Raw genomic sequence first — 21,405 nt, forward strand, 5'->3', positions numbered from 1 at the left:
CCGATCCCCATGTAGACGTATCGTTGTGTTGTGCGTGGTGCCGCTGTGAGAAGCAGCGAGAGAGAGAGAGAGAGAGAGAGACCACCAGTACTCGGTCATCCAGCCTGCGCGCGGCTGTACAGTAGTACACAGTAGTGTGGTGGTTGTGATGGTTCGGCGCTGCCCGCTGGCTAGTCGGCGCTGCTCCTCGGCGGCTGCACTTTTAGAAGTGCGGGGGCCGGCGTTGCGTCGCGCGCGATAACCGCAACTATTCATAGGGCGGCTCGCCTTGGAGCGCTGACAAATATTCCACTTTCCCGCAGGCCGCCGCCTGTACCCGCCGTGATCTCTCACGGAACATCAACGTACCTCGAAATTTCTGGGCACCGACTCGTCTAACAACGTCTACATCCACACTTTGGAAATCTCTGTAAAGTGCGCGGTCAGGGGTGTTTCCCATCGTACTAGATGCTATCACTTTCATTCACATACGTAGCGCGGGCAAAATGATTACTTAAACGTTTCTGTGCAGGCTGTAATTAATCTTGTCTTCGCCATCTCTATGGGAACGATACGTAGGGCTCATAATATGTTCCTAGACTCACCACTTCAGTTTTTTTCCTTGACACTTTCCAAGTAAACTTTCACAGGAAGCGTCAAAGAAACTGGTATAGGCACGCGTATTCAAATACAGAGATAACAGAGATATGTTAAACAGGCAGAATACGGCACTGCGATCGGCAACGCCTATATAGGACAACAAGTGGCTGGCGCAGTTGTTAGAACGGTTACCGCTGCTATACTGGCAGGTTATCAAGATTTAAGTGACTTTGAACGTGGTTTTATAGTCGGTGCGATGGGACACAGATTCTCTCAGGTAGCGATGAAGTGGGGATTTTCGCGTACGACCATTTCACGAGTGTACCGTGAATATCAGGAATCCGGTAAAGCATCAAATCTCCGAGATCGCCGCGGTCGGAAAAAGATCCTGCAACAAAGGGACCAACGACGACTGAAGAGAATCGTTCAAAGCGACAGAAGTGCAACCCTTCCGCAAATTGCTGCTGATATGAATCCTGGGTCATCAAGTGTCAGCGTGCGAACCATTCAAGCAAACATCATCGATATGGGCTTTCGAAGCCGAAGGCCCACTCGAATACCCTTAATGACTGCACGACACAAAGTTTTACGCCTCACTTGGGACCGTCAGCACCGATATTGGACTGTTGATGACCGGCAGATTAAAATTGCCTGCCGGACCGAGACTCGATCTCGGGACCTTTGCCTCTCGCGGGGAAGTGCTCTACCGACTGAGCTACGCAAGCACGACTCACGGTCCGTCCTCACAGCTTCACTTCTGCAAGGTTTGCAGGAGAGCTTCTGTGAAGTTTGGAAGATAGGAGAAAAGGTACAGGCAGAATTGAAGCTCTGTGAGGACAGGTCGTGAGTCGTGCTTGGGCAGCTCAGTCTGCCGGCGCGGTAGTTCAGCGTGTTCGGTCAGAGGATTAGCTGCCGTCTGTAATAATAATAATAATAATAATAATAATAATAATAACTGAGTGAATGGATCAACGACGAACTTGAACACACTTCATGCGACGTCCGCTCCCAACAAATACAGCGACCAATGACGAACAAATTGAGATTAAAAAAAAAAAAAAAAAAACATAGTCGGGAGAGCACTTGCCCGCGAAAGGCAAAGGTCCCGAGTTCGAGTCTCGGTCCGGCACACAGTTTTAAACTGCCAGGAAACTTTATATCAGCGCACACTCCGCTGCAGAATGAAAATTTCACTATGGAGACTGAGTCAAATGCTTTTCGAAAGTCGAGAAATAGTGCATCTACCTCACTGTCTTCATACATGGCTTTCAGTATATCATGCGGTAAAAATGCGAGTTGGGTTTCGTATGATCGGCGTATTCGTAATCCATGCTCGTTGGCATGAAGGGGAATTCGATGTACCTCATTACATTTGACCTCAGATTATGTTCTAACAAATGAGTTAGAGGACTTTCGCGGCACGTTAATCGCGAAGGTACAGCGGTGCTACACCTCCTAACATATCTCACACCAGGCGTCTGTTTTGTGGCCGTACCACTGAGATACTGACAGAAAGGATGCATCGAAAGATATCCAAATTATGTGAATACCGGCAGTAAATGATGAAGGTGCTAGCTTAATAATAAGCGCTACTTAACAGCGACACTTCCTTGTTGTCCAGATGACAGGAAGAACCAATACATCGAAATTCCTTTTTCTCAGTTAATGTATAGTACAACATCCATCTAATTCTTAACCGTCGAACTTGAAGTATTACATCATATTCACCACACAAAGGCAATCACCAGGTAGAATTAAAATATTTACTGATTTATTGAAAATAATTGACCAGCTATAAATGTGTATCTCCTTTTTTTCTGACCTTCAAGCAGAACGCCTCCTCATGGAAAGGTGGTACTGGTCTGCACCCACATCTTGATGATCTCGGATTAGTTAAGAGTATCACTTGTTCTCAGTACCCTAGCAATACGGAGGCAAACGAAGTTCATCTTATGGAATAACGCAGGACAAGGTAGGGGGACAGCAGTGTGGAGCAAATATCTGCCGCCTTCCGTACTTCATCTCTCAGAGCTACGCATTCGTCTTCTACTGTATTTCTTTCCTCTGTTACAGTTCGACGCTGCGTAATAAATTAGAAGCAAACTCTTGCAGAACGGGCCTTGGAGGACCCCGCGGTACCGATCGACTGCCGTTCCACCCTCAGCTAGCAAAGCACGACAGCAGTTAACTTCGGCGATCTGAAGGGAACCGACTGTACCACTGCGGCCAGGCCGTAGGCGACGTTGCCTGACGCTCCCTCTGAAATTCTCAACACTCTCTGTGTCCTTCAGGTGATCCAGGTCCCGCTGCCTTAATTTCCTACATTCTTTTTTCAAACTGTTCAGTTTTAACCTACAGTTCATAACCAATGAATTACGGTCAGCGTTCACATCTAACCCTCGAAATATCTTACAGTTTAAAATTTGGTTTAGAAATATCTGCGTCACCGCTGCACAACTAATCTGAAACCTTGTAATATCCCAAAGGTCTCTTCCGCGTACGCAGCCTTCTTTCATGATTCTTAGACCAAGTGGCAGTGACGATCAAATTATTCTCTGTGCAAAATTCTACTAGGCGGCTTGTTCGTTCCTTTCACCCATTCCATCTTTTCCTGCTGTATTTTGTTGTTTTCCTTTTTCTGCTATCGTATTCGAGTCACCATTAAAGTTACATTTCCGTCTCCTTTAAGTATCTGTTTAATTTACTTTATCTCATAGAACATTCTTTCTATCATTTCATCATCTGCGGAACAGGTTGTCTTATAAATTTGTACGACTGAGGTGGGTGTTCGCTTCCTGTCTATCTTGGCTACGATAATGCATTCATTATGCTGTTGATAGTAGCTTACCCGCATTCCTGTTTTCTTATTCATTATTAGTCTTACTACTGCATTAACGCTATTTGATTTTGTATTCATAACCCTGTGCACACGTGACTAGAAAGCATGTTGTTACTGCAATTCTACTTCACTATTTACCCACATATCTAACTTCAACCCATGTTTTCTCCCTTTAATCCCGCCAGTTTTGTTTTGTCTCATGAAGTGCTCTAAATCGCAGGTGCAGTCTATTAAATACTGCAGAGGGGATTTGAGTTCAGCAGGTTTCTTCCTCGGAATCTGTAGCTCATATACCCAATGCATAAGTGCAGTAAAATTCATTATTCTTGTTTCAGAAATGCAATGTGAAGGAATTGTCTGCAACCAAGTTCTGTCACAAAGTAACATTATAGCGAATTTTTAGACTATGTGTAATTTGTATATTGTAACCGTACTTTTAAAACATGTAAACAAAATTACTGTGATTTTAGTTTGTTCTTGAATTTGATTGCTTTTAGTGTCTGATGAAAGATTTTGATAGATATGTAACCGCACAGCGCTGCGTGTTCAGCTATTTTTATATATTTTTGTGGTCGGAAACTATTCTCAATCTTGACTGATAGGGAAACGTTTTTACACCAATGTTTAAGAAGGGTAGTAGGAGTAATCCATCGAACTACAGACCTATATCATTGACGTCGGTTTGCAGTAGGGTTTTGGAGCATATATTGTATACAAACATTATGAATCACCTCGAGGGGAACGATCTATTGATACGTAATCAGCATGGTTTCAGAAAACATCGTTCTTGTGCAACGCAGCTAGCTCTTTATTCGCACGAAGTAATGGCCGCTATCGACAGGGGACCTCAAGTTGATTCCGCATTTCTAGATTTCCGGAAAGCCTTTGACACCGTTCCTCACAAGCGACTTCTAATCAAGCTGCGGGCCTATGGGGTATTGTCTCAGTTGTGCGACTGTATTCGTGATTCCCTGTCAGGATGGTCGCAGTTCGTAGTAATGGACGGCAAATCATCGAGTAAAACTGAAATGATATCAGGTGTTCCCCAGGGAAGCGTCCTGGGACGTCTACTGTTCCTGATCTATATAAATGACCTGGGTGACAATCTGAGCAGTTCTCTTAGGTTGTTCGCAGATGATGCTGTAATTCACCGTCTAGTAAGGTCATCCGAAGACCAGTATCAGTTGCAAAGCGATTTAGACAAGATTGCTGTATGGTGTGGCAGGTGGCAGTTGACGGTAAATAACGAAAAGTGTGAGGTGATCCACATGAGTTCCAAAAGAAATCCGTTTGAATTCGATTGCTCGATAAATAGTACAATTCTCAAGGCTGTCAATTCAACTAAGTACCTGGGTGTAAAAATTACGAACAACTTCAGTTGGAAAGACCACATAGATAATATTGTGGTGAAGGCGAGCCAAAGGTTGCGTTTCATTGGCAGGACACTTAGAAGATGCAACAAGTCCACTAAAGAGACAGCTTACACTACACTCGTTCGTCCTCTGTTAGAATATTGCTGCGCGGTGTGGGATCCTTACCTGGTGGGATTGACGGAGGACATCGAAAGAGTGCAAAAAAGGGCAGCTCGTTTTGTATTATCACGTAATAGGGGAGAGAGTGTGGCAGATATGATACGCGAGTTGGGATGGAAGTCATTAAAGCAAAGACGTTTTTCGTCGCGGCGAGATCTATTTACGAAATTTCAGTCTCCAACTTTCTCTTGCGAATGCGAAAATATTTTGTTGAGCCCAACCTACATAGGTAGGAATGATCATCAAAATAAAATAAGAGAAATCAGAGCTCGAACAGAAAGGTTTAGGTGTTCGTTTTGCCCGCGCGCTGTTCGGGAGTGGAATGGTAGGGAGATAGTATGATTGTGGTTCGATGAACCCTCTGCCAAGCACTTAAATTTGAATTGCAGAGTAATCATGTAGATGTAGATGTAGATGGCTATGAACTGTGGAACAGATCGTAGGAGGAGATTAAAGCTGCCACCTGTCAGCAAACTGTGAAACTGTGTTGTAACCTACAGGCATCTCGGAAAGCTGCTGATGTACGGCAACTGGCTTTGGAGCGATAGCGAAATGAAGCAAGCAGGCAGTCGCCAAAGCTGACTACAATTCCATCCGCGGGGAATGTCGTCTGCGTTGCACGGAGCGTGCTCGTTACGTCTGGGCGCCGAGAGGCGAGTTAAAGGCCAGCGGGTCCCTGTCCTGTCCTGTCCTGCCCTGTGCCGCGCCGTGCCGCTGGCGGGCGGCCAAACATTATATCAGAATCGTATCCGGCCAGTGATCTCCCGTGGGCCGCCGGCGCACCTGTGCAGCCGTCCCTCACCGCGGGCAAAGCCGCGGAGACCTGCTGCCTTGTCCACTGGCAGCTCGCGACACGGCGCTAGGCCGGCGCGCCTAATGGCGCTCCATTATTAACTCGCCCTCTTTATTTGTGTCGACGCCCTTTACTGGAACTGTTTATACTTAGATTTTCATAGTTGCCCTTGTCAAGACCGTCCAAGAATGCACACAGATTCAGTGAAATCCACTCTTGTGACCGAGCGAGGTGGCGCAGTGGTTAGACACTGGACTCGCATTCGGGAGGACGACAGTTCAATCCCGCGTCCGGCCATCCTGATTTAGGTTTTCCGTAATTTCCCTAAATCGCTCCAGGCAAATGCCGGGATGATTCCTTTGAAAGACCACGGCCGACTTCCTTTCCCGTCTTTCCCTAATCCGATGAGACCGATGCCGTCGCTGTTTGGTCTCTTCCCCCAAAGAACCCAACCCCACTCTTGTGAACCACGGCTTGTTTTGTTTATCCTCGATCTCTTCCGAACAGTGGAATCAGGTGAACTGGTAGCTTCAGTCTTCTTAGATTTCCGAAAAGCGTTCTACACATCATCACACTATCTTCACTGACGATGCTACTGCACAGACGGCATTATCCTCATTGGAGGATCGCGAGAAAACTCTAAAAGATTTGGAAAAAAAATTACCTTGGTATAGCGAGTGACAGTCTCTTTAAATGTGTGCAAAAACAATGGTTCAAATGGCTCTGAGCACTATGGGACTTGACTTCTGAGGTCATCAGTCCCCTAGACTTAGAGCTACTTAAACCTAACTAACCTAAGGACATCACACACATCCATGCCCGAGGCAGGATTCGAACCTGCGACCGTAGCAGTCGCGCGGTTCCATACTGAAGCGCCTAGAACCGCTCGGCCACCGCGGCCGACTAAGTGTGTGCAAATTTAAGATAATGCCTATAAGAGAGAGACATGAATCAGTAGCACACAATTACGAAATTACCTATTGGCAGACTGAGCTAGTCACGTCGTATTCGTATTTAGCGGTAGTACTAAGACGAGCATCAATATAATAAAATAAGGGTAATGAAATGTCGTGGAATTAAGTCAGGTGACGTTGATAGAATTAGATTAGGAAATGAGGCACTTAAAGTAGTCAATGAGTTTTGTTATTTGGACATAAAAATGACCGGCGATTGTCGACGTAGGCAAGACATAAAATGCAGAACGGCAATAGCAAGAAGAGCATCTATGAAAAAGGAAAATTAACCAACATCAAATATTAATTCAAGTCTTTTCTGAAGATATTTTTCTTGAGTGTAGTCTTGGACGAAACTGGAACGCGGATTGTAAACATTTCAAACAAGAAGAGAATAGAAGCTGAATAGGAAACCCAACAATTAATTGGAGAAGACACCCTCCCTCGTGAATTTATGAAACTATCTTAGCGTTCTCCCACTGAACCTTAGTTTGGCGCCGGCCAGAGTGGCCGAGCGGTTCTAGGCGTTACAGTCTGGAACTGCGCGACCGCTACGGTCGCAGGTTCGAATCCTGCCTTGGGCATGGATGTGTGTGATGTCCTTAGGTTAGTTAGGTTTAAGTAGTTCTAAGTTCTAGGCGACTGATGACCTCAGAAGTTAAGTCGTATAGTGCTCAGAGCCATTTGAGCCATTATACTAGCTTTCCGATTCCCTATGGAAAATTAATTTCGACTGTCTGTCAAATTTGCGGAAGCCACATACAACACCGGGTAACAGTGAAAGTGACTGCACATTAAAAGACATTACGTAGGTTACCGTTAAGTTATAAAAAAACGAACATCGTTGACTGTGGTTATGCATGTTGCAGTTGTTTACGTTCTGTATTCTTTACATTGTTTCTGCTTTACTATCGCCTGTTTATACTATTTTGGGGCAAAAGAAACGCAACTTTGCAAAATTTCGGTTTGTTGCTTTAATGTTGCACAGCAGTGTATGTAACATAACGCGTACACTGGTAAAGCTGCGAGTAAAAAGCTTGTATACAGGATGTTTCGAAAAGGATGTACGTGCTTCGAACGCATATATTTAAGACATACAACTATGAAACTTGGGACACATCCTTACGAGCATCTCAAGTTTAGATTACAGATGTTCAGTATGTCCTCCATCATTGACACGAACAATATCACATCGACACTCGAATCCCTCCCACATAATAGTGAGCATGTCCATCACTCATGTTAAGGTGGTACAGACCCGGTTCCCCAACTTTTCTAGGTTTGTGTCAGTGTTGGTGGATAAAAGTTGTCCATCATGAAATCCCGCAGGAAGAAGTGTAGGGCGTCAAATATGTTGACTGCGGAAGCAAGCTCAGATGTACTAAGTCGTCGGCTGTATGACGATCAATCCAACGGTAGAGTTCGTTCAGATATTCGCGCTCTTGGCGATTCCAGTGAGGGGGTGCACCCTCGTGTCGAAAAATGAAGTTGTCCTCGTCTTAATCGTTAACGTCGTTTCCATCAAGGAAGAATGAGCCGTAAATAGATAAGTGGAATATCGCACAAAACACGTTGACTTTGGGTGAGCCTTGTACACGTTCAAAGCGTGCATGTTGCGCCAAAGTGTTATCATTGTCAACAGCGTTCTGAAGCACACCAGAAAATGCTACACGTTTGTATTTGTCATCATGACGTAGAGTCTATAACAGCTGCAACTTGTACCGCTTCTTAACCAACCCACGTCTCAAACCACGCCAAACTGTTATTGTATGCATCTGTGACTCCCGACTTCCACGACGAGTTGACTTAGTAGGGCTACACTGCAAAGCGATTTGAATTCGTGCGACATTTTCGTCGCAAACGATAGGGTGGCCAGGACTCTTTCCTTTAAATACACATCCCGTGTCTACAAATTGTCGATACCGTCTGCGGATGTTTCATCCATTCAGAGGATCTGTTTGGTACCTCAACCCGAAACAACTTTGCTGTGTAATCACGGAATTAAACTTGGCAAACTCGAGAACACAAAATGATTTCTGCTTCGTAACAGCCATTTTGCAAGATGCGACGGTGTTCGCCTCGGCAGGTGCGCTGTCGGCGCGGCGGATTGCTAACCGACGGGGCCCGGATTCGATTCCCGGACGGGTCGGAGATTTTCTCCTCTTAGGGACTGGCTGTTCTATTGTCCTCGTGTTCGTATCGTCATAATTGGCATTCCAGTACTGAGATGGCTGTATGGGCACGTTCCTAAAGTCAATAAATGAACAAAAATGAAAAAAGAACATGTGAAGGTAACAAAGTCAGCAGAAGACAACCCTGATCTAGCGGCAATAAATATAAAGTAGGTAATGTATTCGTTCCTCCAGTAACCGAGACGTGCCGCAGCGCTTGATGGTTGCAACAGCATATTACTTTGTAATAGTATATTCTTTTTGGAACACCCTATCAACGTAAACAATTATTTAAACAAAAAATATAATCTCATCAAAATGTTTAAAACCAGCTGAAAAATTTCACTCACACACGACTCAAAACCAGATAAATATTTATAGAAAAATGAATATTTAATATGAGATGTTTCTGAATCTGATTAAAAATATAAAATAATTTCTCCTAGCCCCTTACAGGTTCCTAGTCCCATACAGCGACTTCTGAAAATGTGTGCTTGTGAATTTTAATAGCTTTGACAGTACTTGTAAGATTTTAACGGAAAATGCGGGGCACATGCAATAATAATAGTTAAGAGATGAACTGTTCATGGATCCTTATGTGTTGCATGCGACCCACGTTTTTCGTTGTAAATGTTACAAGTATTGCCATAGATACTAAAAATTAACAAGCACAAAAGAATGGTTCAAATGGCTCTGAGCACTATGGGACTTAACTTCTGAGGTCATCAGTCCCCTAGAACTTAGAACTACTTAAACCTAACTAACCTAAGGACATCACACACATCCATGCCCGAGGCATGATTCGTACGTGCGACCGTAGCGATCGCGCGGTTCCAGACTGTAGCGCCTAGAACCGCTCGGCCACCCCGGCCGGCTAACAAGCACAGTCTTTCAAGATTATTAGTATCGGCTTAGGGATCTGCATGGCGTCAGGATAATAATTCTATACTTTTAGTCCGATTTAAGAAGGTGTTATATTAAAAATTTATTTTTATTTAAATAATTATTTTTAAATGAGCGTAGCTTTACATTTCTCTACGAGTAGACTTGCTGACCACGCTTTGCGCTAAGTAAATATCCTTTCAGAAGCCAGCTGATAAGGGAAACGCCCCATCGTACCCCCCTCAGATTTACTGGTAAAATGGCCTAGTGGATAGATAGCCTGTCAAAAACTGAACACGGATGAAGCATGAAAACAGGAAGAAAGTATACTGAACTGCGAAAAAAGAAGCAAAATAGAAACAGTGAACTGCCCAAGCTCAAGATGTGCAACATCGAGCAAATTAAAAGACGTCGTGGTTCTGTGGTCACCGTGTTTGACTACAAAGCGGTAGACCCGTGTTCGAATCTCCCTCGTGTTCCACTTTCTTTTTTTTTTTCCCGCGAAGTCATGAACATCCCGTCCGGTCACTGACGTGTCTGCTCTCCTTCTGTAGTCTTGGAAACTGTCATACTGTACAGTGGTTATAAAATATAAGTAATGTGACAAGAATACATTACCGTCGCAAGTAAATGTGATGAATAACGAGAGTAGGCGAGGTGCCGCAGAGACCTCTCACAGAAATGAAAACAAAAAATAAACGGGTGTGAACTACGTTACAACAAGGAAATCAACAATCAAAACTTCCAAATCGGAACGCGAGAGTCATAATATGTGATACTTGTGTAGGAAAAACAGGAGGTACTTACGTCTGGAGGTCTCTTCCTTACACCTCGCTGTTGCAAACGGGCGTTACACCACGGCACAGACACAGATTTGAATACAGCGAACAGACACGTCAATGGCCGGACGGTCAGTTCATAATCTTGTGAAAAAAAAAGAAAACGAAAGTGGGACGCGAGAGAGATTTGAACATGGATCCCCGCCCCCCAGGCGGAGTGTAACACTGTGACCACATAACCACGACGCCGTGGTCACTTTGAACTGCTCGATGTTGCATGTCTTGAGCTTGGACCGTTCACTGTTTGTATTATGCTTCTTTTTTCGCAGTTCAGTATACCTTCTTACTACTTTCATGCTTGATCTGTGTTCAGTCTTTGACAGGCTGTCCACTAGACCATCTTACCACTAAATCAAGAGGATGGTGGGGTGGGAGATTGCGATGGGAAGTTTTCTGTGGAAGATTTTTATCGGAAAACATTTCCTCGTAAACAATCGCGAAGTCTGCGAAAAGTCTGCAGAAAGAGTGCAACTAAAACTTTTCCTTAAGTAATTAATAAGACACACGAATACTGACACTTCCTCAGCAGCACACCGGAATTAACTTCTGCATCCACTCCTAGTATACGTGGGAAGCTATCCCAGTCGAACGTCGCTGGCGTACCGACTGTGAAGTTTACCGGAAGTAAAAATAAAACGACCTTGTTATACCTATCTATCGGTTTATGGATACCATTATTTCCCTAGTTTCTCTTTTCAGCTAGTTTATCTGCTTCAAAGTCAACGACTGACAGTTCCTCGGTTTCCATCTTCTACATCTGAAATCGTTAATCGTTAGAAAGTAATTATTAATTGCATATTGTAGTTCTCTAATTGTTCTTTGCCAATATAGCGGCCGACTTATGAACATGAATTTGGTATATCTTAGTAAATACAGACATTATCGAAACATGTTTTGCATCTAACGATGTTTCTTATTTCTCTTTTCGCAATCGTATCTGATAGACCCTAACTACTAATGTAGAATACGAATAGTGTGGTGATTTTCATTAATCCTTGTGGCGGGCACGTCAAGTTACAAGCTTCTGCGTTAATCTTACGTAGCCCCTCCTTTTTCCCGTCTTTAATCACAATAGTAAAAGAAACACACTATCCTGATTTACATAAATTGATTTTAGTCAATAGGTAATGTATGAGTACCATACGAGAAAGAAAAGAAGCGAAGTGCATGCGATTGACCAAACGCAACCCATTTGAAATGTGAAATACCACTTTTCACCGACCATTAATGACACTAGAAGTTTATTCTTCCTGCTGAAATGCGGTTCTGGGCACCGCTCTATCTTCCAAAACAAATCGTTCATTTCGCATGTTTCAGTCTCTACCATACAGTGTTGGTCTTTTTTTCTGAACCTGCATCAAAACATTGCTACCTATGTTAGTCTTGGAAATTCTCAGACCTGTATGCTACTAATATCTCACCCAGTAACTGCAGTACCTTTATGAGGCTTTCCGTTATTCCTATACGAAAGACACAGATAGAAGCACGTTCTTCCATAGGGGAATACAGGGAAAATGTTGGTTCTGGATGTAATGGAAATTGATTGATAATTAGTGTTCAAGCGAGGGATTCATATACGACGTATGTTTACCATGCACTGGTCTCTGTGATAAGCGTTTGCAATGTTTAAGATGTAACGACATAAGTACAGTAGGGCGGGCAATGGAAACGTTTACTGAGATACCTTGAAAGTTTGTTAACGAACGTGATATCGATATAACGTGAAATATTTTTGTTTTAAAGTTTTATTTAAAGGAACTCACGGAATTTTACAAGACTTGTCCTCTTGGGAACCAGATCCAATTCTCTCAAGTCCTACGCCAAATTGCAATGACAAGAGCATAACAGTTTCTATCTGCTTTCAATAATTATCAACAAAGATGTAAAACATTGCCTCTATTTTTGGTACATGGATAGCCATTAACAAAATACAGACATTGCAGAACTACTAAACACTTCACAACCAGATAGCGGCATTTTTAGTTGCGCATTCGCGTGGCCAGTGGCCTTGAGAAGTGAGGGGGAGGAAGTCGGTGTTGTACGGATAGGTATAGTGTGCGGAGCCATCCAATGTGTCCTCTGTCACATAAGGAAACAGAATAACGCCTGTGATAACATTTTGGGTGGGATAGTGTAAGATGTGCCCCATACAAAACCAATAGCATTGTCTGCGTCAGAAATACCTAATATTACAATAGATCGAGAAGCAATCTTTCACTCTGCTGCAAAGTGCTCACTATTATGGAAACTATCTGATACATCCTAACTGTGCGACGGAGCAGAACTCAAACTTGGACGCTTCGCTTTCCCGCACATAGCCTCTACCGAGGGACGCTTAACACCTTCATTGCATCAGTAACTATCTCCTACTTTCCAAATTCCCCTGAAGTTTTAAATACTTTATTGGACTACTGCGTCTATGAGATAGGACGTGGTCCGTTTGAATCTCGTTCTAGCATATAAGAAGTATCACTATACTACAGACGTGAAAATAACAAGGATAGAATAGTATCGTGTGTTGGGCTACTGTGAAAGCATAGTCATACGGTCCCAGTAAGAGTCGCTCACTATGGTTAGAGGTGGGAAGGCGGGAGCGAGTTCTGGTGCCTCAAACAAACAAGCATATGCAAAACTCATGGTTGTTAACGAAACGTGGTAATTGTGACTGTCGCTGCCTAGGACATACTCAAACTGACGCGTCGAAATCACTCAGGGCAGAGCAGAAGCGTACTCTTGCGTGATTTCATCACCGGAACAGTTTACATTTTCCTCTGCACGAACTGCCGTGGCTTCCAGCAGTATTCACGAGTTACTGAGTTTTGTCCGTGGCGACCGGGTTTTCCGGCGAACGCTGCCTTTGGCTAGCATCTGGCGTTTTCTACTATATACCCCTTCAATGCAAAAAAATTCGATGCTGGATTAATATAAAACAGTGAAAAGTAAAGATGTTAGTTTTAAAGCTTGAGATGTTCTACATAGTCTGCCCACACTTGAGGACAACGTACAGAATGTTCATGCAGCCATGTGAAACTGGCAAGAAATTCCTACTTTGGGATGTGTAACTCACGTGTTAAGTTGGCTCTGTTGTCGGTTATGTCATCAAATCTTTGACCCTTCATGTGAATTTCTGTACTTTGTCGTTTAGTGGTAGGTTCCGGTTTCCGGCATCAAGTCTCCTCACGCGTGATGATTTTTTTTTTTTCCAGAGCAGTCCGTGTTTTACATTTCAGTGAAGTCGCTCAGGTGCCCATTGGGTCATTGTTGTTCGGGAGTCTAGGTGCGTGGAACAAACTTTGTGCACACACTTTTCTCTTCTTCAAAACATTCTCGAGAATACCTCGAGCACTTGATTTAGAGACGTCACTCCCGTGCGACTTGTAACGCTGCAACGCCGATTCACACGGCCGCACGTCCAATACTTAACACTGGTCGAACTCACATCTGTTGTTTACAGTAATTAGTTCAAGCTACCACCGTAGTTACTACGATGATGTCGCTTATACAACAGGAATAAAATTAATCACGGAACTTTTCAGAGAGACAGTGTATCGTTTTGTATGTCTATGCACTGAGTCACAACCCGAAACCCGTTAACTTCTCTTTTTATCACGCCCCTAGTGACCAAGCTTTATACTTTGCAAGCAACCTTACGTTCTGTGGCGGATGGTACTTCAGCTATCACTGTCCCCCCCCCCCCCCCCCCTGCCCCCCGCGCACTAGTCCTCAGCGCTCTTGCCAAGTTCGATTCGCGAATGACGCGTGGGAAGAATGACTGTCGGCAAACTTCCGCATCATCTCAAATTTTCCTGATTGTGTTGTGGAAACTTCACGAGACGTACTTGAGGCGAAGTAACATGCTGATCGAAAGTTCTTGGAAAATAACGCATCTAGGCGCTTCAGTCCGGAACCGCGCTGCTGCTACGCTCGCAGGTTCGAATCCTGCCTATGGCGTGGATATGTGTCATGTCCTTAGGTTAGTTAGGTTTAAATAGTTCTAAGTCTAGGGGACTGATGACTTCAGATGTTAAGTCCCATAGTGCTCAGAGCCACTTTTGAACCTGAGATGTTAAGTCCCATAGTGCTTCGTGCAATTTGAACCATAACGCTTCAACAGTAAACCTCTCCCAGACGCACAGCGCCTCTTTTGTAGCGCTTGCCGCTGGCGTTTGTAGAGGATCTCTGTAAAGCCCTTGCGCCTGGTAAGCCATCTCGTAGCTTAGTGCACAGCTGTTTGATGAATCTCCTCTATGTAGTATCGCATGCACTTGCAGCTCGCCGTACTTCCGCCAGGCGGTCGGTAGACTCTTCATATTACCGTCTTTTCGAAATTTTGCCTCTAACATTACGTAAAACAACTAGACCTCTTATTTCATGATAGCGGCACAATTCGGCAATGTAATAGTATTCTAACGAACGACACTCGTCGTGACACATTAAATATGTGTCAATACAGCTTTGTTGGCTGTCGTTAATCGTAAACATTCTGTCTCCTGTATTACTGCAATCTGGCGAGGTTCTAGACTGGTGAACGATACCCAAGAATCAGTCTATCGAGTGTTATGTAATCCACTTCTTTCGCCGAAGAAATATATTGCCCTATGATTCTAGCACTGGATGGCTGCCTGGCATCTCCTTTTGGCTCAAATGGCTCCGAGCACTATGGGACTTCTGAGGTCATCAGTCCCATAGAACTTAGTACTACTTAAACCTAACTAACCTAAGGACATCACACACATCCATGCCTGAGGCAGGATTCGAACCTGCGACCGTAGCGGTCGCGCGGTTCTAGACTGTAGCGCCTAGAACCGCTCGGCCAACCCGGCCGGTGCATTTCCTTTTCGTACAATTAATTTTACGTGATCATTCCCCTTTAGGTGCCTACGCACTGTTCCTTCTCTGTTTGTTACGATTGTTATTGTTTTCACTGACTTGTCGCCAATAGCGTAGTGCAACAGTAGACAATCTCATCGCGTTCTTATGCGCACCGCTTCTTCTTTTCCTGTTCGATCTTGCCGTTCCACTATGGGGTCGGCATTGTTACATATCGTTCCTGGCGGTGTTACTGGCATTTGGTGGCCGAATCTTCCTGACGCCACCACTCTCCCAGAGAGAAATCTGTGTTGCACCCCATCAGTAAGAGTCCGGACTGAATCTCATGTTCAAGTGATTACGTACTGTGTGTCTGAGGCGGGACGGGGCTAGCAGCCCGGTATTTACCTAATCTGATCTGAAGAACCGCCTAAAAACCGCACCCAGACTGGCTGGCCCACCAACACTCTTCGTTTGAGCGCAAAGACGGCTGGCTCGCCTCCCCGTGTCCCGGAAGCTGCCGCTTTAGTCCTCCAGGCTATACGGGCGGGTTCTTCCTGTCCTCGGGATGTTACTTTTATTTACACTCAACGTCAACTGTCATTTCCTGCACCAATGACCGATCTTCTGCCGGTGTTGCTGCATTTCGCTACCGTCTTCTGGCGCTGTAACCATCCTACAGACAACAACATCGTATGCGAACAGCCTCACCGAGCTCCAGCCGTTATCGACTACAGCTCTTGCACGTGGAGAGTGACGGCCCCGTAACACTCCGTGTCGGCTTTGTTGGTGTAAGGGGGACGTGCGGAGTGCACACAGCAGCGCAGCGCACCTACCTGTCGGCCATGGCGGCGAGAGGGTCGCTGCAGCTCGCTCGGCGGTCGGCGCTCGACTGGCTGGCCTACGCCTCTGGCAGCGCGCCCTGCCCTGCCCTCCCCTTGCCGTCCCTTCCCAGCCTCCACGCCTCACCCCGTGCGCTTCCTCCAGCAACATATTCCGAGAATATCGGAAAAAGGTATCGACATCGGCAGTCTCGCAAGATAGTGAATTCCTGTGTATTTTTAAGCTTTTATTCAATAGTCTTTCTGTGTATGGATCAGAAGTCGCTACAAAACTTTTAAGGCTGTTCTTTTATTTTGAAATAACACTTCATTTTTTTTAAACGTAGCTGCACAACAGCAACGGTTTCACGTAATAAAATTATAAACAGCCAAACAGTTGCAATTGATAAAGAAATTCTTTGCCTAGGTTTCGACAAATATAAATTTGTCTTCTTCAGAAGGTAACAATTTCGCATTAGTAAAGACTAATGTACCATTGCCCTAATGCTAGGGCTATATTTTATTTTTGACACATGGATCTATGCCGACAATTGTAAAAACGGCGATGGTACATTAGTCCTTACTAATGTAAAATTGTTACCTTCTGAAGATGACAAATTTATATTTGTCGACACCTAGGTAAAGAATTTCTTTACCCATTGCAACTGGTCGGCTGTTTATAATGTTATTTCTAATGGCTCTGAGCACTATGGGACTTAACATCTTAGGTCATCAGTCCTCTAGAACGTAGAACTAATTAAACCTAACTAACCTAAGGACATCACACACATCGATGCCCGAGGCAGGATTCGAACCTGCGACCGTAGCAGTCCCGCGGTTCCGGACTGCAGAGCCTAGAACCGCACGGCCACCACGGCTAATGTTATTTAACACTCCATTTCATTATTTAGCAATTAGACAATTTGTCCCCATTTAAGGATCATCACGTTACCTTGCAGTGAAAACAATAACAAAAGTTATGGGCGATCTCAAGGAAAACAAGAAATAAATAAAAAATAGGAAAACAGAAAAATGAACTCCTCAGTTACGTAACAACAAAAATTGCTGTCTGCTGGTAGTGATAGAGGCTATTATAGGCAAGAGCAACACAAATGAATGGCAATCTTATTAATAAAGTTCGTCTACTCCTATTTCATCAGCGCTTATACTATGCCAATATGAGTTTCAAAGCTTCATCGTCAGGGCGTGTATTGCGATGTCAAAACGCCACTAACCCTATCTGTGAATTTTTCTGATGTCTGTTGCATCTAACATCGAGTGAAGTAATTTCCGCATGTTTTTACACTGATACATGAACAAACACACTTTCGTTTGAATACTGAATGGCCCGAAGATGGATCTATGCGTCAAAATATGCATTGGCAAAGTAAAAGCGCTCCTACAAAGAGAGTAGGCGATTTTACCATTAAGTGTTCAAAAACTATTATGCTTACAGAATGAGATTTTCACTCTGCAGCGGAGTGTGCGCTGATATGAAACTTCCTGGCAGATTAAAACTGTGTGCCCGACCGAGACTCGAACTCGGGACCTTTGCCTTCGCGTGCAAGTGCTCTACCATTTTTTTTAAATTTTAAATCTCATTTTGTTCGTTTTCGTTCGTTGTATCTCCTCGGGGCGGACGTCGCAAGACACCCATTTCAGTTCGTCGTTGTCCCATTAACTCAGTTTTTTTTATTAAAGAGGGCAGCTAACCCTCTGACCGAACGCGTTTTTTTTCTTTTTTTTTATTCAGCGCATCATCATCTGTTCAATGGTCACGTCTGATCGTATATCTGACCAGAACTTTTGTGAAGGCCTGATGATGAAGAATCCATCCCCTGTAAATAGCGAATATTCAGTGTAATCCATCTTGTTGCTCGAGTTCAACACGCCCTGCAGACAGAGATGCACACACTTGGCATAAAAAGTAGCCTGCAGCATGCACGAACGGCGCATTTGTTGGTTGGTGTTCAGATGCAAACTCAGTTCTAAAGCGAGAACGCTACCACAAGACTACGAGCTGCGGGGGCTGAGTTACCGTGCCGACTGCCATGTGACCTACCCAAGCACGACTCACGCCCCGTCCTCACAGCTTTACTTCTGCCAGTACCTCGTCTCCTACCTTCCAAACTTCACAGAAGCTCTCCTGCGAACCTTGCAGAACTAGCACTCCTGAAAGAAAGGATACTGCGGAGACATGGCTTAGCCACAGCCTGGGGGATGTTTCCAGAATGAGATTTTCACTCTGTAGCGGAGTGTGCGCTGATATGCTTACATCCTCCCATCATCAGTATCTTACGATCATCGTTATGTGGACTACACCATACTGCAAGCATAACGCTTTTGGTTGTGGTGTGTGAGGCGTGTATTTTTTGCAGACGTTTTAGTCACACTAATGTGAACACTACCTATATTCGACGTAAACATGCAGTAACCAGTCACAGCAGTCGGCAGCACTAGCAGTGTAGGGTATCTAATCCACATCAGGTTGGTGTGTGTGTGTGTGGGGGGGGGGGGGGGGCGCAGAAAACAGTACAGTCGTTGTCGTAATGCGGAAACGGAGCGAGTTATCTGACGCCAAACAAGGCATGATAATCGGCATTCGGGCTAAGGCTCTTCACAGGTGGTCACATTAATGTGAACGGACTGTGTATTTTCCTGTTTTTTGTTTCTTGTTTTATTTGAATCATTTACAACTGGTTTTATTGTTTTCATTACCTGGTGGTACCTTTATAATGTGAAAGGGGGTGAAATTAATAACTGTTAGTACTGAATTAACCCGTTTATTTCAAAATAAAAGATCGCTCTTCGCAGAGAAATGGTTTCTTTTAATCGTTTTCTTGAACACGAAGCCATTTACTTAGAACACATCGCAAACTATGGAATTTGTAGTATATTTTCATAAGCGAACCTGATTGTAAACAAAAATAGATGAGGAATGAGGAATAAAGACAAATATTCCAACCACAATTTTATGTTGCCCATACTTGGCATCATTTCAGTACATCATTATAAGATTTTCTTTAAGGCGAAATAATTTATTTACAAGACGCTTTTTTAAGATAAAAGTACTCATTTCCAATACGCAGAAAAAATGGGAATTAATCAATATTTGAACCTACTCGATTAGAAAATAGCCGGCCGGGGTGGCCGAGCGGCTCTAGGCGCTACAGTCTGGAACCGCGCGACCGTTACGGTCACAGGTTCGAATCCTGCCTCGGGTATGGATGTGTGTGACGTCCTTAGGTTAGTTAGATTTAAGTAGTTCTAAGTTCTAGGGGACTGGTGACCTCAGAAGTTACGTTCCATAGTGCTCAGAGCCATTTGAACCATTTGATTAGAAAATAAACACTAGAATCTCTTTTACAAGGTAGTGGATAGTTTCGTAATATTACTGGTATCTGTTGCAGACGTCTGGTATATTTATTACAGACTGCACATTATATTTAACGTTACTAATGCACTTCTGTGTCCTATATACTGCATAACTAATACATACATTTTAAGCCTTTTTAAAGTAGGAATGAAATATTATTTTTTTTCCTCAACTCCATTCGATACTGCCGGTACCGATACTTCGATCTTTCTTACCAGACTATGACATTATCGAATAGTTTGTACCGAAACAAACGTACGAATTCTTACTCGTATTAGTCGCATGGGAATCCCCACCCAGAACGACTCCGACTTATTCTTTACCGCCCCACGCTGTTGCGATTGCCACTCCTTCGTCTTCTTACATCATCAGCACAGCGAGGCGTTTGTGATCGGTGCGGAACGTCACAGGCGTAATGCAAGACGAGGCAGTCTGAACCTTGCACAGTATACCGGGCGAACATTTTTGAGAAATTAAAACTGTGCGAGGCCGGGACATCAAGCCGGCCATCCGCCTGATGCGAGATTTCACTCAGCTCTCAGAACTCACTCACCATTGTATTCTCTCGTTATAAAGAGCTTCTAACGATGCTGTGTGTTTAGCCTCTCTGATGGGTAGGAAACAATGGAGGGTACCATATGACAGCATAGCATGCCGATTGTCACTCAAATGAAGTGTATTCTAAAGACATATGCACCGCAACAAATGCTCGTAATAAGTCAAAACTGTTCCATATTGGACAGGCTGTCGAAACAGAACACTTACCATTGGTAAGTTTAAGCCTTAAACTTACTCCTGGCTCCTCTCTATTCATATTGTTTATAAATCTATGTCTGTAGCATTTATTACTGTAATGGAGATATTGCAATGACATTCGTAAGACGTTAGATTAGTTTTAAAGAATATTAAGTCCATTGTAAGACATATTCTCAGTACTGTTTAGCCAACGTTCACTTCTTGCCTCATTATTTCGAAACGTGCCTGCCATTTGGTCGTCTGTCGTACTGGAACAACTTAATCGGTTTATTTGGTTACCAAATGTCTTTGACATGTGATTTCCTACCGTAAGCCTATAATTGCAAAATTATCATTAAAAGTTACAATATTCCGATAAAGAGCGAGTTTATCTGAAGGAAACCTAAACCTGTGCTTTTCCATTTCCTCCGAGCGTTGTTGGGCGGTAGTATTAAGGGCGACCATACGAGGAATAGCAGTGATAAGACGTGACGATTCGCTTCTGGGAGAACGCCCCTTCAAATCCCCGTCCCATCACCCTGATTTAGGTTCCCTACGATTTCTCTGAACCCCTTCAAGCAAATGTCGGGACAGTCCCTTTAAGAAGGACCCGACTGACTGGCTGCCCGATGTTTCGCCAATCTGAACGTGGGCTCCCTCTCTAGTATTTTGTACAGGACCGAAAATCCTAATATTCCCCCCTTCCTCCCTTTAATTGAGCTGGAAGGGTGAACGGTCAATACATTATAAACATAGGGTTCCGTGGCCATTGCCACAGCCATTTAAATTTTTCTGTGTTTATGACCGCATTTGCTATATGCAAAACTACCGACGTTTCGGTCACTGTTGCAAGTGACCTTATTCATGGTGCTTTTGTTTACCTTGAAGATCACTTGTAACAGTGACCGAAACGTCGGTAGTTTTACATATTGACAATGCTATCACAAACCCAGAAAAAAATTATTGACTGTTAATTCATTGTTTCGTTAAGTTCGTTTTCAAAACCAGAGCCACTACTTTTCCTATAATCAGCACCAAACATATCCTCAGGCGTCTGAGGGCAACCAAATTGCAAT

The 21,405-nt window shown here is 43.9% G+C and overlaps 1 protein-coding gene across 1 annotated transcript in view; it reads right to left on the minus strand.

Moving 5' to 3' along the window:
• LOC126259316 (titin homolog) overlaps nucleotides 1-21,405 on the minus strand; it is a 951,541-nt gene that overhangs the window by 867,711 nt on the left and 62,425 nt on the right. Inside the window, exon 8 of the mRNA XM_049955994.1 lies at nucleotides 4,879-4,885. Coding sequence (XP_049811951.1) covers nucleotides 4,879-4,885 — 7 coding nt within the window. The remainder of the gene's footprint in view (nucleotides 1-4,878; nucleotides 4,886-21,405) is intronic.

Source organism: Schistocerca nitens, chromosome 5, assembly GCF_023898315.1.
Source record: "Schistocerca nitens isolate TAMUIC-IGC-003100 chromosome 5, iqSchNite1.1, whole genome shotgun sequence".
Taxonomy (NCBI): domain Eukaryota; kingdom Metazoa; phylum Arthropoda; class Insecta; order Orthoptera; family Acrididae; genus Schistocerca; species Schistocerca nitens.